At 37.9% G+C, this 17,733-nt stretch overlaps 1 protein-coding gene across 1 annotated transcript in view; it reads left to right on the top strand.

Moving 5' to 3' along the window:
- The first annotated feature begins 1,143 nt into the window (after nucleotides 1–1,143).
- The window catches only part of MARCHF11 (membrane associated ring-CH-type finger 11), a 29,910-nt gene continuing 13,320 nt past the window's right edge, over nucleotides 1,144–17,733 (top strand). The window contains exons 1-2 of the mRNA XM_048939558.1: nucleotides 1,144–1,410; nucleotides 2,482–2,637. Of these exons, the coding sequence (XP_048795515.1) occupies nucleotides 1,144–1,410; nucleotides 2,482–2,637 (423 nt within the window). The remainder of the gene's footprint in view (nucleotides 1,411–2,481; nucleotides 2,638–17,733) is intronic.

Here is a 17,733-nt window from a genome sequence, read left to right as displayed (position 1 = left end):
CTACATTGACAGTTGGTCAAAATGTCACCATTGATGCGATATTTTTCTTTTGCTTCACCAAATGAGGATAAATCCATGTCAGTCACCTACTTACCACCACCTTGGGAACAAAAGAAATCCTAGGCTTGGTCTATCTCTCCCTAACACCAAGTGCAAGGGTCAGCATTGGCCTAGCTAGCAAAGAGCCACCAGAACAAGGGATGGAGAGGTGTTTGGTGGGTGTTCAGCCATATGGCCTCTGGGCGAGCAGTGTTCTATCTCTACACACCTCTTCTGTCTCCCAACAAAACATCTGCACTGAGAAAGCCACCGAAGTTCTGCTGGGGCAGGCAGCACCTCGCCTCACCTTGGCATGTCCTCATCCCACTTGCACACACAGAGCCACCAGTGCATTCTGTGAGGGCAGGCAAGCTCATTGCCTCTTGGATCTAAATCTGGCTGTACAGGAGCGTGTGGCTTCACAATTGTCTTCTGCATTTTCTCCTTCCCCCATGCAGGCAGTTGCTGTCATTTTTCACGAGGTGAAATGTGCACTGGTGTTACATTGGATGCTGAAATTCACACATATGTTCCCTAGCCAAAGTCTGAGGAACTTCTAGCTGGCGTGCTGTGTTGTTTTGTGGGGGTTTTTTTGTTTTTTTGTTTTTTTTTTGAGACGGTCGTGATGCTTTTTGCAGATTTAATTTTGAGAACGAGGTGATGTAATGCATTTTTTAAAGGAAAAAAGAAGAAGAAAAAATAATAACCCAGCCACAGGAGACGCGGTAAGCCACCGCTCTGCCCCTGGGAACACCTGTTGAATGTTCCCCCAGCCTCTCAGTGGCACACCCCAACTCCCCCAGATCGCCGGGCTGCCCCGGCGGTTTTCACAGACTCCCGCCCCACAGCCGCGGGGCTCCCGCCGGGTACCGGTCCCCGCTCGCGCTCGGCGCCTCCTCCCGCCCCGCCCCGCCGGCCTCGCACACCGCAACGCACACACACGCGCACGCCGCCGGGGCGGCTCCGGACCCGGCCGCCGGGGCGCGGTGAAGGGAGGAAGGGAGGGAGGCGGCAGCGCCGGGTCACCTTCCCGGCCACTCGCAGCCCGCAGGGCGGCCGCGCCGCGCTCGGCTCTCCCCGCCGCGGGTGCGCGCTGCCCCGGACATGAGCGGCGCCGCGGGGAGCGGCGTTCCGCACGCCGGGGAGCCGCAGCGGGAGCCCGGCGTCCCGCTGGAGCTGCCGGCCGTCGCGGGAGAGGCGAGCGGGGATCCCTCGGTGGAGGAGGAGAGCGGCGGCTCCGGCGGCGAGGCGGGGGCGGTGGCCGACGAGGAGCCGGAGACCCGCTCGGTGTGTAGCAGCGAGAGCGGCAGCGGCAGCCACCCCGGCGGGGCCGGCCCCATCTGCAAGATCTGCTTCCAGGGCCCCGAGCAGGTGAGGCGGCACCTCGCGGGGCGAGCCCCGATCAGCACCGCGGACAGCGCCCGGCGCCTTCCGCCCGCCGCCCGGTGCCGCCCGCCGGCAGCGCTGCCCATTGGGTCCGCCAGCAGCGGCTGCTGAGCGGCGCGCCGTGCCGAGAGCTCGGGGCAGGGCGGGGAGCAGCGGTTTGCTGTGATCAGCTTATGCGCCGCTTGTCCTCTGGTCATCACGTTCGCTGTCTCTCCCCTCAGAGACTTTAAGTATAGAAATTTCTCTGGTTCCTATTGTCCTTTAAAATTAGAGTGTTTGTTTGCAGATAACACTAAAAAGGCGTTCAAGTGTCTTCACGGTCATTATGTTAGAGCAGAGGGTCTGCAACTAGCAGTTTCTACCTGGTCTTTTAGTTTAGCTGAAGGAATCCTTCTAAGGAAATAAGCAAATAGCCAATTTGTAAAATGCTGAAATATATGAGCTGTGAGGGAAGTGTTTAGTTAGATTACTTCTGGTCCTGCCTGATAGCTGGCTCTCTGATCAATATAAAACCCCACTCAAGGAACACGATTCCCTGTGATGACATCAGTTTCTTTCCTAGCAATGACTGGGGGAATACATTAAGCCACTTTTGGTACCATGTCATAGAATCATCGAATCATTAAGTCTGCAAAGATCACTAAGGTCATCTAGCCCAACTGTCAACCCATCACCACCATGCCCACCAAGTCATGTCCCTCAGTGCTGTATCCACACGTTTCTTGAACACCTACGGAGGCAGTGACTCCACCACCTCACTGGGAGGTACTTATTTGAGGTACGCTACTGTTGCCTGATGCACAGTAATCTTTTTTTTTCACATAGATTCACATGCATGCATAGATAGTTACCTTGCTCTGTACTTCCAGAAGCACTTACATCTTTTTAAGATGGGTTATCTGTTGAGGATTACCATGGTCAAGAATACATGCTTATTATTTCATGAATTGAAATTGGAGCCGATTCATAATCACAGAGGTGTAAATGCTTTTGTATTGAAGACACACATGCACAAAATATTTCTGTACAATTCATGCTTTTGTGTTGCCTTTTCAGGGTGAATTGTTAAATCCTTGCCGCTGTGACGGGTCAGTACGATACACACATCAACTTTGCCTATTAAAGTGGATTAGTGAAAGAGGGTCATGGACCTGTGAACTCTGCTGTTACAGATACCATGTTATAGCAATTAAAATGAAGAAGCCTTGCCAGGTAATTTTTGTTAGTTTTCAAAAATATGCATTTCCAGTAATTTTTGAAAAACAAAATAGTGCTTTTATTTTAAATGTTTTGAAAAATTTGGTTAGAGAGTCTATATGCTTCACCATTTAGCACCAGCACACCCACTTGAGGTTAGTTTTTAAGAGCAGTTGTATACAAAAACATGCGGTCGTTTGATTCTGGTATGTTGTAGCTTTTGTCTTGCCAGATAATTGGTCCTGAGAGGTTGCTAAATCCTGTAATTAGATAAGTCATGTTGAGACACAGCAGAAAAATTTGGACTTCCCTGCTTGTCTTTCTAAACTTTAAAAATATTTCATATTTTGGCGAAGACTCAGTCAGAAGTTAATTTCATTTGTTCTTCTAGTTTGAGGTCCAAAAAAGTAAAACAAGTTGACTTTTCAGTCCTAGCACAGTCCAGAATAGAAGGATGGTCTTTAAGATTTGTCCACCAATGGCTCATTCAGAAACTGAAATGTGCCATAATATTTTTTCACAGATACCTGCATCAGCAATGCAACATGCAGCTGGAAGTTGAAATGTTACAGTGGTAGCATGTTCAGGGAGAGGGAAGGGACAATTCAAAGCTTTGGGAGATCTGTTGGGAAGTCTTAACTCCGCTTTGCATATCAGAATTCTTTAGAGACTTTAAATTCCACCCTAGAAATTGAATTTCATATATCTGAGGAACACATTTAGTAAGCTACTTCTATCTTTTTTTAATTTTTTTTTTTTTAATTTTGATCTTATGAGTTCCTGAGGGCCAAAGCACTTGGGTAATTTATGAGTTTGAGAGGACCTTTATAGAAAAGGCATACTTGCATGGTAACAGCAGTTTTGTGTCAGTGATAAGCATTTGTGGATGTAGGATATCTGGAAAATTTGTGTACAGCCGTTCATACTAAGTACAAATTCTTTCAGAGCCACTTGTGACTTCAAGGCTTTCCTTAATGAACCCACAAAAGGAATTTTTTATAAGCTTTTCTGAATAGAACCTAGATAATGTAAAAAAAAAAAGTCGTGTATTTGTAAAAGCCTTCAGAAATTGAAGGTAGTAGATTTTGCTTCTACATCGACTTGTTAGTTTGGCAGCTCAGCATGATATTCTGTTTGATCCTATTGGCTTTTTAAAATCTTTTTAAAATCTTTATTTCCTGTATATTCGCAGCAATTGTATCCTTTTTCCTAGCAAGATTTATATTGTTATAAACTGTTTGCAGTGATAGTCCCTGGAAACAGTATGTTAACGGCGAGGGCATGGAGCAGTTTCCTGCAAGCTGGCAACTGGTACAATTTGAGATCCCCAAAGGTAGCCTTAGTATCTGCAGATATAACATAACTTACAAGAGGCTCTGGAACAGAGGCAGAGGCCAAGTGAGATACCAGGGTATATATGAAATATTTTTGGACCTGTGCAAAACAGAAGAAGAGAGTTTCAGTGGATAACAGCAACATTTGGCCAAGCTACAAGAGAATAGAAACAACCTGAAGAGCAAAAAGATAATGTCATTCTTTTCATCAGTTATAGCAGATTTTATTTATTTTTTTCGGAGCAGGGAACTAGATTCAGGTATCTTTTTTTTTTATAGCTTGTAAGAATACCTGACTTGTTCTTGATGCTGTTTTTCTTTTTTATAGCAATGACTTATTTTTTTCATTATTCTTGACAAGACAGGGCACAAAAAGATTTCATGGAGCTGCATACTCAAATCACAATTCCTGTTGCATTCCTAGGATCAGATTCCTGAAACTCAAAAGGTTTTATAACTCTTCAGAGGGACATCTGTGTATTTTGTTAAGGGCAATCAATCTTAATGTGCCCTCACCTCTCTTCCATATTATTGACTATGACATTTTTAATAGCTGCCCTTGTTTAAGCTTTTGGACAGGTTCTGGATCATTTGCTTAACTACACTGAAGTACTTTTTAAGGTAACTTTTAGGTCAAGTTTTATAAAAACCTAAAGGTCAGAGTTAGACCACTTCAATACAGAAATTGTTTACAACATCTTCATTGAAGTAGTGAATGTAGTTAGAAGTTCTGAAGCAAGCGTTACGTTAGATACAATATTTGCATAGGATTTGTTCACTGTCTCTACAGCTGCCAGTATGCTTCAGTCCTCAGAATTGTCTCTACCAGTCTTTTATGGATTACATCTGTGAAAACTTTCAAAGAGACAAAAGTGTTATCTATCTACCAAAGTAACTTTTCCTCAACTAAATTGTCTATGCAAATTTACACCAGGTCCTCAGGTTTACTTTTATCTCAGTTATTTATGGAATGTCACAATGCTTACAAAGTAAATAAATTTTCTATATTTTCATACAGAATATTGGAATATTTGTGAATATTCCACTTAAAATCTAACATTTTCCATGGTTTCTGTTGCTTCATGGCAGGGAAGGTAATCCCTAAGGGACCTCTTTGGAGGCAGTACTTTCAAGGAAAAGAATTCACTGTGCAAAGTGACTCTTTCCATAGATTTTTTTTCAGCACCACTTTGTATATTTCAGCGACTGTTACTTAATTCCATTTTAAGAAGCCAATAGTGGAAGCACACAGAATTTTCATACAGGACTAGGTCTTAAACAAACAAAAAATTAAATTAACCAATGGGCTAAGAGTGGAAGATGAGTGCATAAACAAATTGGTGACATCTGATATGACATTTCACAGAGAAATGCAGTTTGATCCCTTTTTTCAGCATTCTTCTCAGCATCATATCAAAGAAACATATTCAACCTTGGACTAATCCTTTAATGAATGCACACGTTCATGTTGCTGGTCTTAATTCTTATAGCAAAGAGGAATTTGATCCAGTAATAGGGAAGGTTATATTAAGAAATCAGTAGCAAAAAAATACCCAGAATTATAAAAGGAGATGGAACAAATAGTAGCTTAGGCAGGGAATTTTGGATGTTTTTTGAGATAAAAAGAAAGGAAAAACTTCAAGAGTCTGACTTGAAAATTTAATCACTTAGAATTACATTATAGATTAATGAGTGGAAAGAAAGTACTAGTGGAAATAACGTTGATATTGGTTTGTTAGGCCTTACAATTTGAAAGGATTTCCTTCCTAAACAAAATATAAACATTGCTTTATTTTTTTAGAGCTGCATAATTATTAAGCTGTTATTAAATTAGTTCACAAGGCTTGCAGTTAAATGTGAATATATATCTGCAGAACGTTCCTTTGTATGATTCAGAAATAATATTTAAAAGTGAAACACAGCCACACAAAGATTAGGAAAATATGCTTTGGTGCTAAAAACATCCCCTCTATAAAAGTTAGCAATAAATATATTTAGAGAATGGGATTCTTGTAGACTGTTACTGTAGTCTGTCATAAAGTTACAACTGTGTGAGATATTTAATATACTCTGCATTTGTGTTCATTAACATATTATGTTCTAGTACTTCAGATGAACTGGACTTGTTCCAAAATTGGTACAGCAAATTGGTTTGATAATTTAAAAGCTAATTGCACGGCATTTCATCACCTCTTTTCTGAAAGCAGTAAAACAATCAGTTATTTTTAAAAAGTAAATTCTTTATTGTTAGGTCTGATTTTTGAATACAGACCAAAAAATCGAGGGTGGTAGTCACTGTTATTTAAGCAAGTATGTAATTACTTGAGGTGGAATATGACGTATGAGTTCCGTGGTTCTTAGAGGCTTATAATGTGATTATTAATGTCTAAGATATTCAACATAAAAATTATGATGTTCAATAGTTTCAATGAATTATAGGCTGAATTTTTCAAATTTTGTTGTTGTGAATAGTTCTCACTTAATCTGAATTATCAGATTAATTAGATGAAGGATTGTGTAGCAGAATGTAGGTATATGTGTGTGCTTTATATTAAAAAATGCAGAAATTATTAAGTTCTTTAGATATTTAAATTTCGAGGCCAGTGTAGTAAATACAGTAAATGTGTAATAAAAGTTATCTCTAATGACTGTGCTCAGCTGTATCAAAGCATTTGTTTTTTGTAAGCCATAGCTAAGAAAGGGAAAGGGTGAAGGCTCAAATCTCCATTTGTGCTTTTTAAACCATACCATGTTCTAACAATAATCTAGTTTAGTGCTATTACATTGCCTATAATGAAGATCCAAGAGGATACGTGGTGTTATTCACTGTATCTTGGACTATTTACAAAGCAGTTCAATTAAGAGAAAAGGAAAAAATCTGTGTGGATATATAAAACTTGTCAAATAAGCTGTAGTCTCTAAACACTAACCGCTTTTAAATTTTGTTGTGTTTTTGGCATCTCAAAGGGGATGACAAGTCTTAAGAGGATTCCTGAGAAGAAAATAGGGTTTGCAGGCACCTTTTGAATGTGAAAGCAGCAAGGAAGGGATGCTAGAAAAAAATACTTGGCTGAGATAGGTATTACGAACTAAACAGAGGTGAGACTCAGTGTCTGAGTAATCATTAGAAGGTAATTAATACATCAGTAAAAGCCTGAAAGTACATCTTAACAATCAAATCTTTTTTTATTTGGTGTGATGGAGAAGAGAAGAACCCGTACGGGGGTGACAGAAGGGCAGTAACATGGTCAAAGTAGAGGGCTTATAAAATTGTGTTTCAAGCAGTCTCATATTTGCTGAGAAAATTACATTTGTCAAGAGCTTAAAAGCTGTGTTACAGTAATTGAGACCTAAGATGAAAATGATGATGAGAAATTAAATTTTTAAATATAGTATTATATATGTAGTATAGAAAGTGCCATAGAAACATTGTGAACAGGAAGACCCAAATAGATATTTAAAAAGATATTAACTGGGTTACAGAACAGATTCATAGGTTGGAGAAAGGCTGGAACATGAAAATTTTGAGATCCATATATACCACATACATTAGTTTTGAAAGGGGAGAGCAATCTGAAACAGAAAAGATTGGTCATTCAGCTTAGTCAAAGTAGTTGTATATTTCAAGCTCCTTGTTTTCCTAAGCACCTACTTTCAACCACTTCTAGGGAGAAGCTACTAGAGTAGGTGAAACTTTTGACTTGATACAAGCTGAGCAGTTCCAGTGACTTGTGGAAACTGCTGAACATCAGTAGCAATGATCTGAAAGTCATAGTATAACAGAGAACAAAATGTAAGCAAATGGACTAATTCTGTCATGGTAATATCACAGTAATGATTTGGTAAGAATAAAGAAGAATTGATAACAAACACTGGATGTAGACCTAGGAGACAAGTTATTCTAAGCAATGTGAACTGTGAACACTGAGCCTTATTTGTAAGCCCAATGAAGAGAGATGATACTCATCTAAGAGGTCAGAGTGACAATCAGCATAGGAGCTGAAGCCATCAGGAAGGAGCATGGGAAATTGTAAAAACAACACTGAAGATGAAAGGAGAGGCTGAAACGGAATGTTTTTAAGAGAACAGACAATAGAAGTTTGGTGGAAGGGAAGGAAGTTGATTTCGTACTAGAGAATTCTGTGAGAGAGCTGAAAGTAAAGAAGAGGGTAGATTTAGGTGAGAATCATTAAAAATGGAAAATCATATGTTTGAAAACTATAATTCAGCTCAGAAACTTGCATATTCCTATCTAGACAGGATTTTAGAGGTGTATGGTGAAAAAAATATGCTTACTTGATGGTTGGAAAAGCTGAAAATTGAAGTGGTAATCCAAAAGGTGTACTCAATACTTGGGATATTGCTAGAGTGGTTGTAGTGTCACCAGCAAACTCTTGTGATCATCTTTCCTGATTCTCTATGTGCTCATACTTTGCTATATGGAACATTTGGTCAAATTTGGCATCTTAGCTGATAGGACATCTGTCATTCTTGTCGGAACATCAGCTACGGCATGCAGGGAGATAGACAAGCCACTCTGGTGCTTATGTCTGTTTATTTAAGATAGAGGATTTGCAGTAAAAAATAGGTTACGCAAACAATTTTTAATTATAGCACAGAGAACAATTTTGTACTAATATGTAGATAATGATTTTAAACTTACCATAGCTAGCTCACTTGTGTTCTTGCCAGATCGGTCATTATTTTGAACTGTGCATTAAAATAATTGAATGCATACACAAAATAAGTAGAGCATTCGGAAAAAAAAGCAGAAACAAAAACAAAAAAAAACCAGCACCAACAACAGGATAGTATTAAGGTGTGAGGATGTTCCCCTTCTATGTTATTCTTTTATTTTATATTGCTCATAAGAAAAACCAATTGATTTCTTGTTGTATTCTTTGAATGCTTGCATAGTGTGGAAAAGCAATTAACATTATGCAGACTGCAAACTGTGCTTGAAAATATAAAACACTAATTGCTGATGTCAACCTGATCCAGTGATAATATATATATGTATACTTAAAGAGTGTTGTTATCTTGGTGTATTATGGAGTGAGTTAACTACTTTAAGGAAAAATAGTGGATTCTTTCATAACTAAAATTTTCATGGGGGAAAATGGCTAGCGTTAGCCATGAAAGAATCTTGAATAAAAGTCACTACTGCAAGTATAAGCATAAATTACACATCTCACTTAGAAAAATACTGAACAAATTTTAAGGAGAGCAAGGATGGGAATCCAGTTAGCCACATAAACATAGCTTCTGGCATTTTAAATGCTTAGGGTATCTAGGTAAACAGAAGGCCTAAGATAAGGTGTGAGACTTGCTAGTCAACTCAAAACAACTCAATTTCTTTGAGTTACTGTTTTTTGTCTTTTTTTCTTAATTATTCCTAATTGATTGGATATTTCCCTAGCCTAACATCAATGAAATTTATTTAGCAGTGAGAGGTATATAAGCTTTCCAAATACAAGTTTCTTTTTCTCTAGTCCAGAATCCCGATCATTCATTTCTTTAATTCCCATCACCAGGGCTTAGTGAAAGAATGTTACAACCAATTATTATTATTATTATTATTATTATTATTATTATTATTATTATTATTATTATTTCCCCCAGCAGGCTTCTTCTACCTCTTAATAGATAAACTTGTTAATAAATGATAGTGTACTGCTTTTGTACTTCGTTTATGATTCTTTTGCTCATGCTTGCTTGGCAGCATAAGTAGCCTGGGCACCAAACATTGTCAAAATCTCCTTGCTTCTCTACCATTTATTCTGTGTCACCTGTGAAATGCTACTGTAGTTTTTTCCACAACAAAAATATGTTGAAGGAATTTGGCTTTGTTGACTTCATTTTAAAACTTCCTTTTAATTTTTCTTGATTTTGAATTTTGTCAGTTTCCAATGAAGTCTTCAAAGCTTTATGTAAATAAGCAGTGGTATTGCTAACTGCTTTCTTATTCAGTTGGTGAGATAGCTTTTCAGACTATTGCACTCACATGTTTTATGATTTTTTGTCCCACATGCAGATTCAAATCTAGTGTTTGGTATTTGGACTGGAGACTCTTGTTATTTGTGCAGAATGTACAGAAGACAGTCCATCTCTTTTCATGCCAATAGTGCAACAGTGAAAGAACCATTTGACCTCAGTTCTTCTGAAGTACTTGTCTGAGTCAGAGCACTCTCTCTGCATTGTTTTTCCTGCATGATTCTTTTCCCATAGGGTTCTTTGCTTTTTGTTGTTTAATTTATTTCATCTTTCCTCTTTATTTCCATTTTTGTATTTCTTCTCCAAGTCACGTTTGTTTACATTTCAATGAGGCCAGTGGAGAATGAGTCTTGGAGCTTTAGCTACACAGTTTTCTTTCCACTTAATAGCCTTTTTTCCCCTTTCTATATTTTTAGATATTTTTATGGCAGTGTTTTTCCTCTAGGGCAGTATTAAACTTTGCCATTTCTGTGATGAGCACTGGTATTCCCAGCACTGGGATACCATACTGATACCCACACAAACTAAATTATTGGAAGAAGGCCATATCCTAAATTAAGGTTTTTTTTTTTTCTTTTTTTTTTTTTCCCCCCCGGTCTTTAAGGCCCAAACAACAAATACAATTCCAAAAGTAATTCCTTAATTGTTTCAGACAGTCATGACCTTCACCATCAAGATAACATGCTTGCTAGCTTCATGCATATTTAGCAACTATGCTAACACTGGAAGAAGAGTCCTCTGAGCACGACAAAGATCTTGAAGAAGATAAATGCCATAACATTGTTATCCAGGAAACTGTATTCTGAGAAAATGAGAGTACATTTCCATACGTCTTCTCTTCTTTAATGCTAGGGAAGTTTCTTCTGCTCACTAGGGAAGAACGGTCAGGGAGAGTCTACTTCTTAATGGGACATTTTATATATCTCTAATGGCCATTATCTGAGCAGTCTGCAATTTACAATCTACTCTACCTTGTGGTTACTTCCAGCACGTTGTGTTCCTTTGTGGATGACAAGATTCAGCATCTCAATTTCAGGGCTGCTGTTTCATAGGAGGAGAGCAATCTGACATATTTTGCTTGAAGGAATCAGCATAACACAGTTGTTCACTGTATCTTGTCAGAATAACATTAATAGAATATAGGAGTCCTATATATGCAGTCTTTTCCTACACTTGCAACATTGTTCTCCACAGAACCTCTTTTTTCAGAGGCCTCAAGAGTTATTTGAAACTCCAATCATTTAATATCATCTTCCAAAGAGGACACTGCTCGTACTGAAATATACAATGATGACTTTAAATCCTCATAAGATTTAATAAAGAGAGTCTTTTTTCTTCAAGTGTCACAGAGTATTGCGTATCATCTCACTGCTTTCTGAAAACTTGCACCAAATAGTAATTTGTTTAATTACTGATGTCATCTGATGTCTGTCAAAATTGAGGAGAAGATCTTCATTCATTATATGGCAAGGGAGCATCAAATGCTTATGAATTTCAAAAGTCTATTCTTTCTTTAGCTTTGGTTAAAAGATACAGAAATATGTAGACTAGCTAGAAAGGATGCCTGCTTCAGAGATTTTTCATTAGTAAGAGTTGATACAGTTACCAGGTACTTGAATGTGTTCAGAGATTTGTGGATTCACTAGAAGAGTTTATGGCTATGGCGGTTTCAAAAACTTATCTATCCACTGGCTATTGTCTTCATACTTTTGTAGATCTTGTTATGAATGTCATAAATCTAGCCATGGCAATTAGGACCTATAAGATCTAAGAACTTCAGCCTTCTAGCCTAGATTATTTCTGAATAGATGCAGTTACTTTCGGATGTCTTGCTGTTTACAACATGACATAAGGGAATCTTTGTCTTTATTGCAGAACTGTCATGCATTAGCTCCTCATGATAATCTTGAGAAGGTTCCTTTCTTCCTTGTTTGGGTTCAGAAGTACAGGCACCAATTCTGTTCACTTAAAACTCATCTAGCATTTCCACGGTGCTATGTCTCTGAACTTGAATTAGCACATCTAAAGTGTGAATGTTATGCCACGCCTTTGTTCCAGTGTCACTCTCTCCTACCTTTTAATCTTCTCCTAACTTCATTCATGAATTGACCAGACTAACCACCAGATGAACCATAGTTGCCTCTGACTTACGAATCCCGAGGGCTGTGAACCTTGGTTATTACACTGAACTTGTCACTCTCTACTCCCCTCAGTAACTGCACTGATTACCACCTTTCCAAGTTTATAAAAGAAGTCAGAAAGATTCTTGGGATAGAAATCTCATTTAGCAGAAGTTAAACTGTCTTTTTTCTTTCCGGTAATCAAAAGTCTAATAACATTTTCTTACAGGGAGGAAGGTATTATAGAATACATTTCATGATATGAAAAGGAAAACGACCTTAGAAAGTTAAATAGCTTACAAGCTCAAATTCACCTGGTAATTTGCATTGTTCTAAAAGAGTAATTAATCTGCAACTCTCATGTTTCTTTTCATGAATAAATCAAAACACTTTCTGAAAAAATATGTATGTGCTATGCTTGATTGTACTGCATGGTCTGTCTGTGGCATTCAACATCTCTGGGGGCGTTAAGAGTCCCCTAGTGGCAGCTGCTTGACTGCCTACTGGAGAATTCTACCATTGGACTCAGTTGGCATCTTAGCTGAGAGGCTGGGCCATGAGTAAGCATTCTAAAAGCTACTCCTCCATTAGAAGCTTTCCAAGGCTTGTTTTCATAGTCACAAAGAACACAACAACCTTTACCTTGTGATGTTAGAGCTGCTTAATCATTTCCAGTTCCCCTTCTAGGGAAATGATTAATTCCTTTTCCCATGACCTTTTCTTGGAATCTTTTCTGTGCTAAGGCTAGCATTGCAGAATTGGTCCTCTTCAGCAGAGCACAACAAAAGATGTCTGGTGTCAGCGTCAGAATTGTGTCCATTTAGGGTAGTATGGTTAGGTTGCAGTTGGACTTGATGATCTTCAAGGTGTTTCCCAACCTGAGCAATTCTGTGATTCTATTATTCTATTTTCCTGATCTTTTTTCCATACATACATTTGTGATATTAGGCCACAGCCAACATTCTCCACTTCAGAACTGCATGATAGATAAGTTAGTAACAGTCAACCAAATCTGCATGACTGGGCAAACCTCCTTGAAGAATATTAGCTTCTCCCCATACTAGATGTCTGAGCCAGTTATCTCTTTCATTCTTTGAGCCATAAGATCTTATACTAACTGTTTCACAATGCATATGATGTGCATTCCCTTTAGCTCTGTCTTCATTTATCACTTTTAGGTGCTCTGCACTTTCTTAGTTTACAGTCGTGATGTTTCTGAGAGACTTGTGAGTTTTGTTCTTATGAAATAAGCGGTAGTGGAAAGGGATCTATATTGTTATTGATAAGGATCTATATTGTTATTGATAAACTTGTGGTTTCGTTGACTGAATTCTTCATTTAGATTTTATAGTTTCCTATGGCTATCACCCATGCCATAAAATAACTTCAACTGAAGTTCCTGACCAGGGCAATGCCAGATTTCTATCTGGCATGCTTTCTTTATCAGTGTTTGAAGATATGAGCTGCTTACAAACTTTGGATATCAAGGGACTTTTGAAGATCTGCTTACCTGTTTCTGTCTGTTCCAGAGAGGCGAACAAGAGCATTCTAAGTAGAAAATTTTTTGAAGTGTCTCAGGACATTTCAAATTTTTCAAGTTGTCTAAGGACTTCCTATGGGATCACTGGAGTATTTCTCAAAGAGCAACCTAAACAAACATCAAGTCCTATTGTTAATATTGTTAAGGACTCATGCAATACAGCTGATTTTAAGGTAGAGCAGCTGATGTGAAAAGAAGACCAACACCTTTGTCATATATGATTATTGAATTTAAAGAGGGGACTGCTGTCTAGAGAGACAACCAAAATACATACCGACACATACTTGAAAAATAATTTGCAGTAGTTCTAACTACACAGTAATTTGTTGATACAAGTATTTTCTTTGTGTATAGCTTGTTACATACCGTTCTTTCTCTTAGGTGCATCTTGATTTGAGAGAAAACAAGGGTATTTTTATGTATGTATTTATTTATACTGGAAGGGATGTACATAGGTTATGTATGAGTCATATAACCACTGTTAGACCAAGAGCAATTTATAGTTTAAAGGCTACCAAGCACAGCAGTATGAATTGGATATAACAGTTTTATTATGACCATTGCTTCTTGTAGTGTTATGAATGTTGATGCACAGTAAGCAAGAAAGCTGTGTATTTCCAGTGGCCAGCCCAAACTATTAGAAAAAACTGATTGCTAATTCAAACAATAGTACCTACCAGCTTGAGGCCATGATTATGTAGTAATAACTAAAAAACTTACTAAGACAATTGATTTTTAAAATATTAATGCTTATTAAATTAGAATTGATAGTAATAATTATTGCTGCTAGAAACTGTAAAATGCATACATCATACTAATAGGTATAATCATTGATGCATTGTGCATCTTTTTATATCATGTTTTAGATATTGTGTATAATGTATAATAATTAAAACAAAAGGAAGCATAATAAATCAATTTTTCTATTTGGCCAAATTTTCAAGCAGTATGCTGCTTACTATATTAATTTGCGTAGTCTGAAGTCATCTAATTATGACTGTTGTCTTCAAGTGAAGATTTATTGCAAATGTAATTGATTACACAGTCAATCTAATTGATTTGTCAATCTAGTACATTAATCTCTAATTGAATTTTAAAGCAGGTTTTGCCAGATTTTGTGCAGGCCAGAACCTAGGATTGCCTTCTCCGTGATTACATAGTGGTTGATATTACACTGCCATATCTATTGTCCTACTTTTTAACCATTACCCAACATATATACATCTTGCTTAGGGATTAGGTGAGGTAACAACCTTCACTCTGAACTAAGCTTTTTTTATTATTATTATTATTATTTATTTATTTAACACCTTGCCCTCAAAATCTGAAGTGCCCTTATTTTATATATCACAAAGAAACACAGTCTTCCCTCAAAGGTTTTCCTAGGGTCACGTGAAAATGTTGATACAATTCTATGAATTACTCTTGGTTATGACTGAAAGGCCAAACGGCCTGAGCCCAATACTTACAGTCAGATGTTTTCTTATGAGGTACTTTTCATTACTGACACACGTAGTTGCCATAGAACGAAAGGCAGAAGACTGGATAGTGAACATCCTTCAAATTCTGTACCTAACAGATGCTAAAGAGCTGGTTTGTGCCAAAATTATTGAAAAGAGCCCAGTTCTCAGCTGTGTATGTAGCTTCTTCAGGATGTAAAAGAATCCAGTGAAAACAGATGAAGATGTGTTACTGATTTCTTGTCTTATGGACTTGAACAAACAAGATGAAGATGGTGGAAAGCACTAAAACTCTGCATACTTGAAACATGATGATACTTAACAAGTTCTTGATCATGCTTATCCAGTCAAATTTGTTTGTACACCTACATTTTTTGTCTCTATCTCTATGGTTAACATCATTGTGTGTTAGGCCTAGATTGGAAAAATATATTAATACTTAGCATTTTAACTCTTAAAGTACTGATATGATATAAAAAAATCCTTGCAGTCATTTTCCAGCAAACTCAAAACTCTGAACTCTAGAATTCCCTACAATTCCCTAGAATTGTAAAGCATTTCTTCCACCTTCACATCATTTTTATCATTCTTTTTCAGGAAAGACCATGGCCTCTTTGTCAGCATTCAGTACAGCTGAGGTAGACCAGTGTCAGAAATAGGTTTTCATGCTTTGTGCAGTATTAAAGTCACGTCCCTACTCAATCTTACAGAGGTGATATGAGTACAGGAATCAATTAAGTTGCTTTCTCTTTGGTTCAGCAAACTTGTGTGTCTGGTATATATGAATTGGAAGTATTCCAGTAAATGACTTTGAAAAGTCACTGCATATTCTGAACAATGTGTCAATATCAGCCATTAAAATAGCAACTTACAAGGTGGAAGTTTAAAATCTTGCTTTAACTCAGGTGAAGAATGGATTTGAATGAAGGCCTTGCAAAGGGAAATGCATCAACCATTAGGATGTAGAATATTTTCAGGTTAAATCCTTTATCTTTCATCTTGTAAAAAATATTTAATTATTCATATTCTGAAAAAGACAGAAATAGGAGCTAGCACTCTTGGAAAGTCCAGTTAGCAGATGAAATATGAGTTTCAGTAAATTAACTGGAATTAATAGTCGAACACTTCAACGCAGACAAGAAGGCACGAGCAAAAACAGTCAAGAACAGATGATCCCTCTTTACACTGACAGGTGGTCAGGGCATTTTGCAGGTGAGGCTTGTTCCCTCCCTGCTGAACAGTTTTTTCAAGACTTCTGATGAGTGTACTAATATCTTAAGGAGTTACATGATCTTACCCTTATGGTCAGCTTATTTTTCTCCTTTTAAACCTACTCAACCATACTAGCTAAAATTTGCAATTAGTTCCTTTCTCCTAAGAGAAGGAAAACATATCTCCAGAGTTTTTTAATACTGTTATTTTGTATCCAAAGCAAACTAGATTTCCAGGATTTCTAGGCTTCTGGTCACTCAAAAATCCATGATGCATCCAGTGCAAGTGCAGATGGTCTACTCTGCCAGGTATATGCAATAAGCCAACACTTCCAGGAACTATCAGCTAAATTCCATGTGGGCTGCATAGATGGAATAGGCCTCCCCAGTGAATGTTATGCTTTCAGAATGTCCAAACTATGAGTACCATTTTCTAAGCAGACTAAGAAGTTGCATGCAAGTTGAATTATCTATATTCTTGACCTAAATTCTTGACCTAAAAGCCTCCCATTGCTTGATAAGCACTTCCATATCACAAGCCATTCTGTCAGATTCTGCTGCTATCTGTCACACGGCAACAACATGGAATGCATTATCGGTGGGAAGGTTCAACCTCTTATGCCATACTACCAGCATCTGCCTCTGACATTGTAGGCCGGTATAAAACAACAGGAGGCTGTATATTCAGTGAATATAAGGGTGCTATAATTATGAAATAAACCAGAGAGTTTGACAAAGCAGATTATAATAGCAAAAAGAGAATAGATAGAAAGCTTACCCACATCCTAGGCTTGCTATAAAACTCCTGAGGATGGATCTCCAGAAGAGATCCTTCCCTACTGGCAGTCAGTTCTTAAATGGGTCTAGGAGAGGTGAGCCAGGCTCCACCCCTTCTGGCAGCACAGCTGAATTGCCTTCACCTGTGCTCCCATGGCTCACTCGTTGCTCGCCTCAGGTGATCAATCAGAGGTTCAGGCCATGATTCAGCAGTTCCCATACAGAGGCATTACTTTCAGAAAAGCCCTTGTAAAAATAGAAGCCTATGGTGAAAAGGGCATTTCAAATGTCTACATACATATACTCAATCCTATGCATTTTCTGTCCAAGTAGGTCAGTAAGTTGATAATATCTCTGCATCTTAAATCATGCAAATAATGTTATGTGCATACTGCAAAACACATTAGAAAAATTATCTGATCATTTAGACTACAGTGAATACACATTTCAAAAATGATATATTGGACCTGAATCATTGAGTTTTTTTACTTCTTTAAGTTTTGTTCATAAACATTGCAAATACTATTGTGCATAATGAATATCTGTGTTTAAGGAATTGTTTCTGTCACAGCTACCTGTTTCTAGCAGCCAGAGAAAGTAGAAGATTCTATAAAAATCTTTTTGAAGTCATGTAATTAATACATCTTTAGGTTAATCAAACTATGTTATAATAGG

Source organism: Lagopus muta, chromosome 3, assembly GCF_023343835.1.
Source record: "Lagopus muta isolate bLagMut1 chromosome 3, bLagMut1 primary, whole genome shotgun sequence".
In the NCBI taxonomy this organism is placed as follows: domain Eukaryota; kingdom Metazoa; phylum Chordata; class Aves; order Galliformes; family Phasianidae; genus Lagopus; species Lagopus muta.
This window is presented reverse-complemented; position numbering and strand designations above follow the sequence as displayed.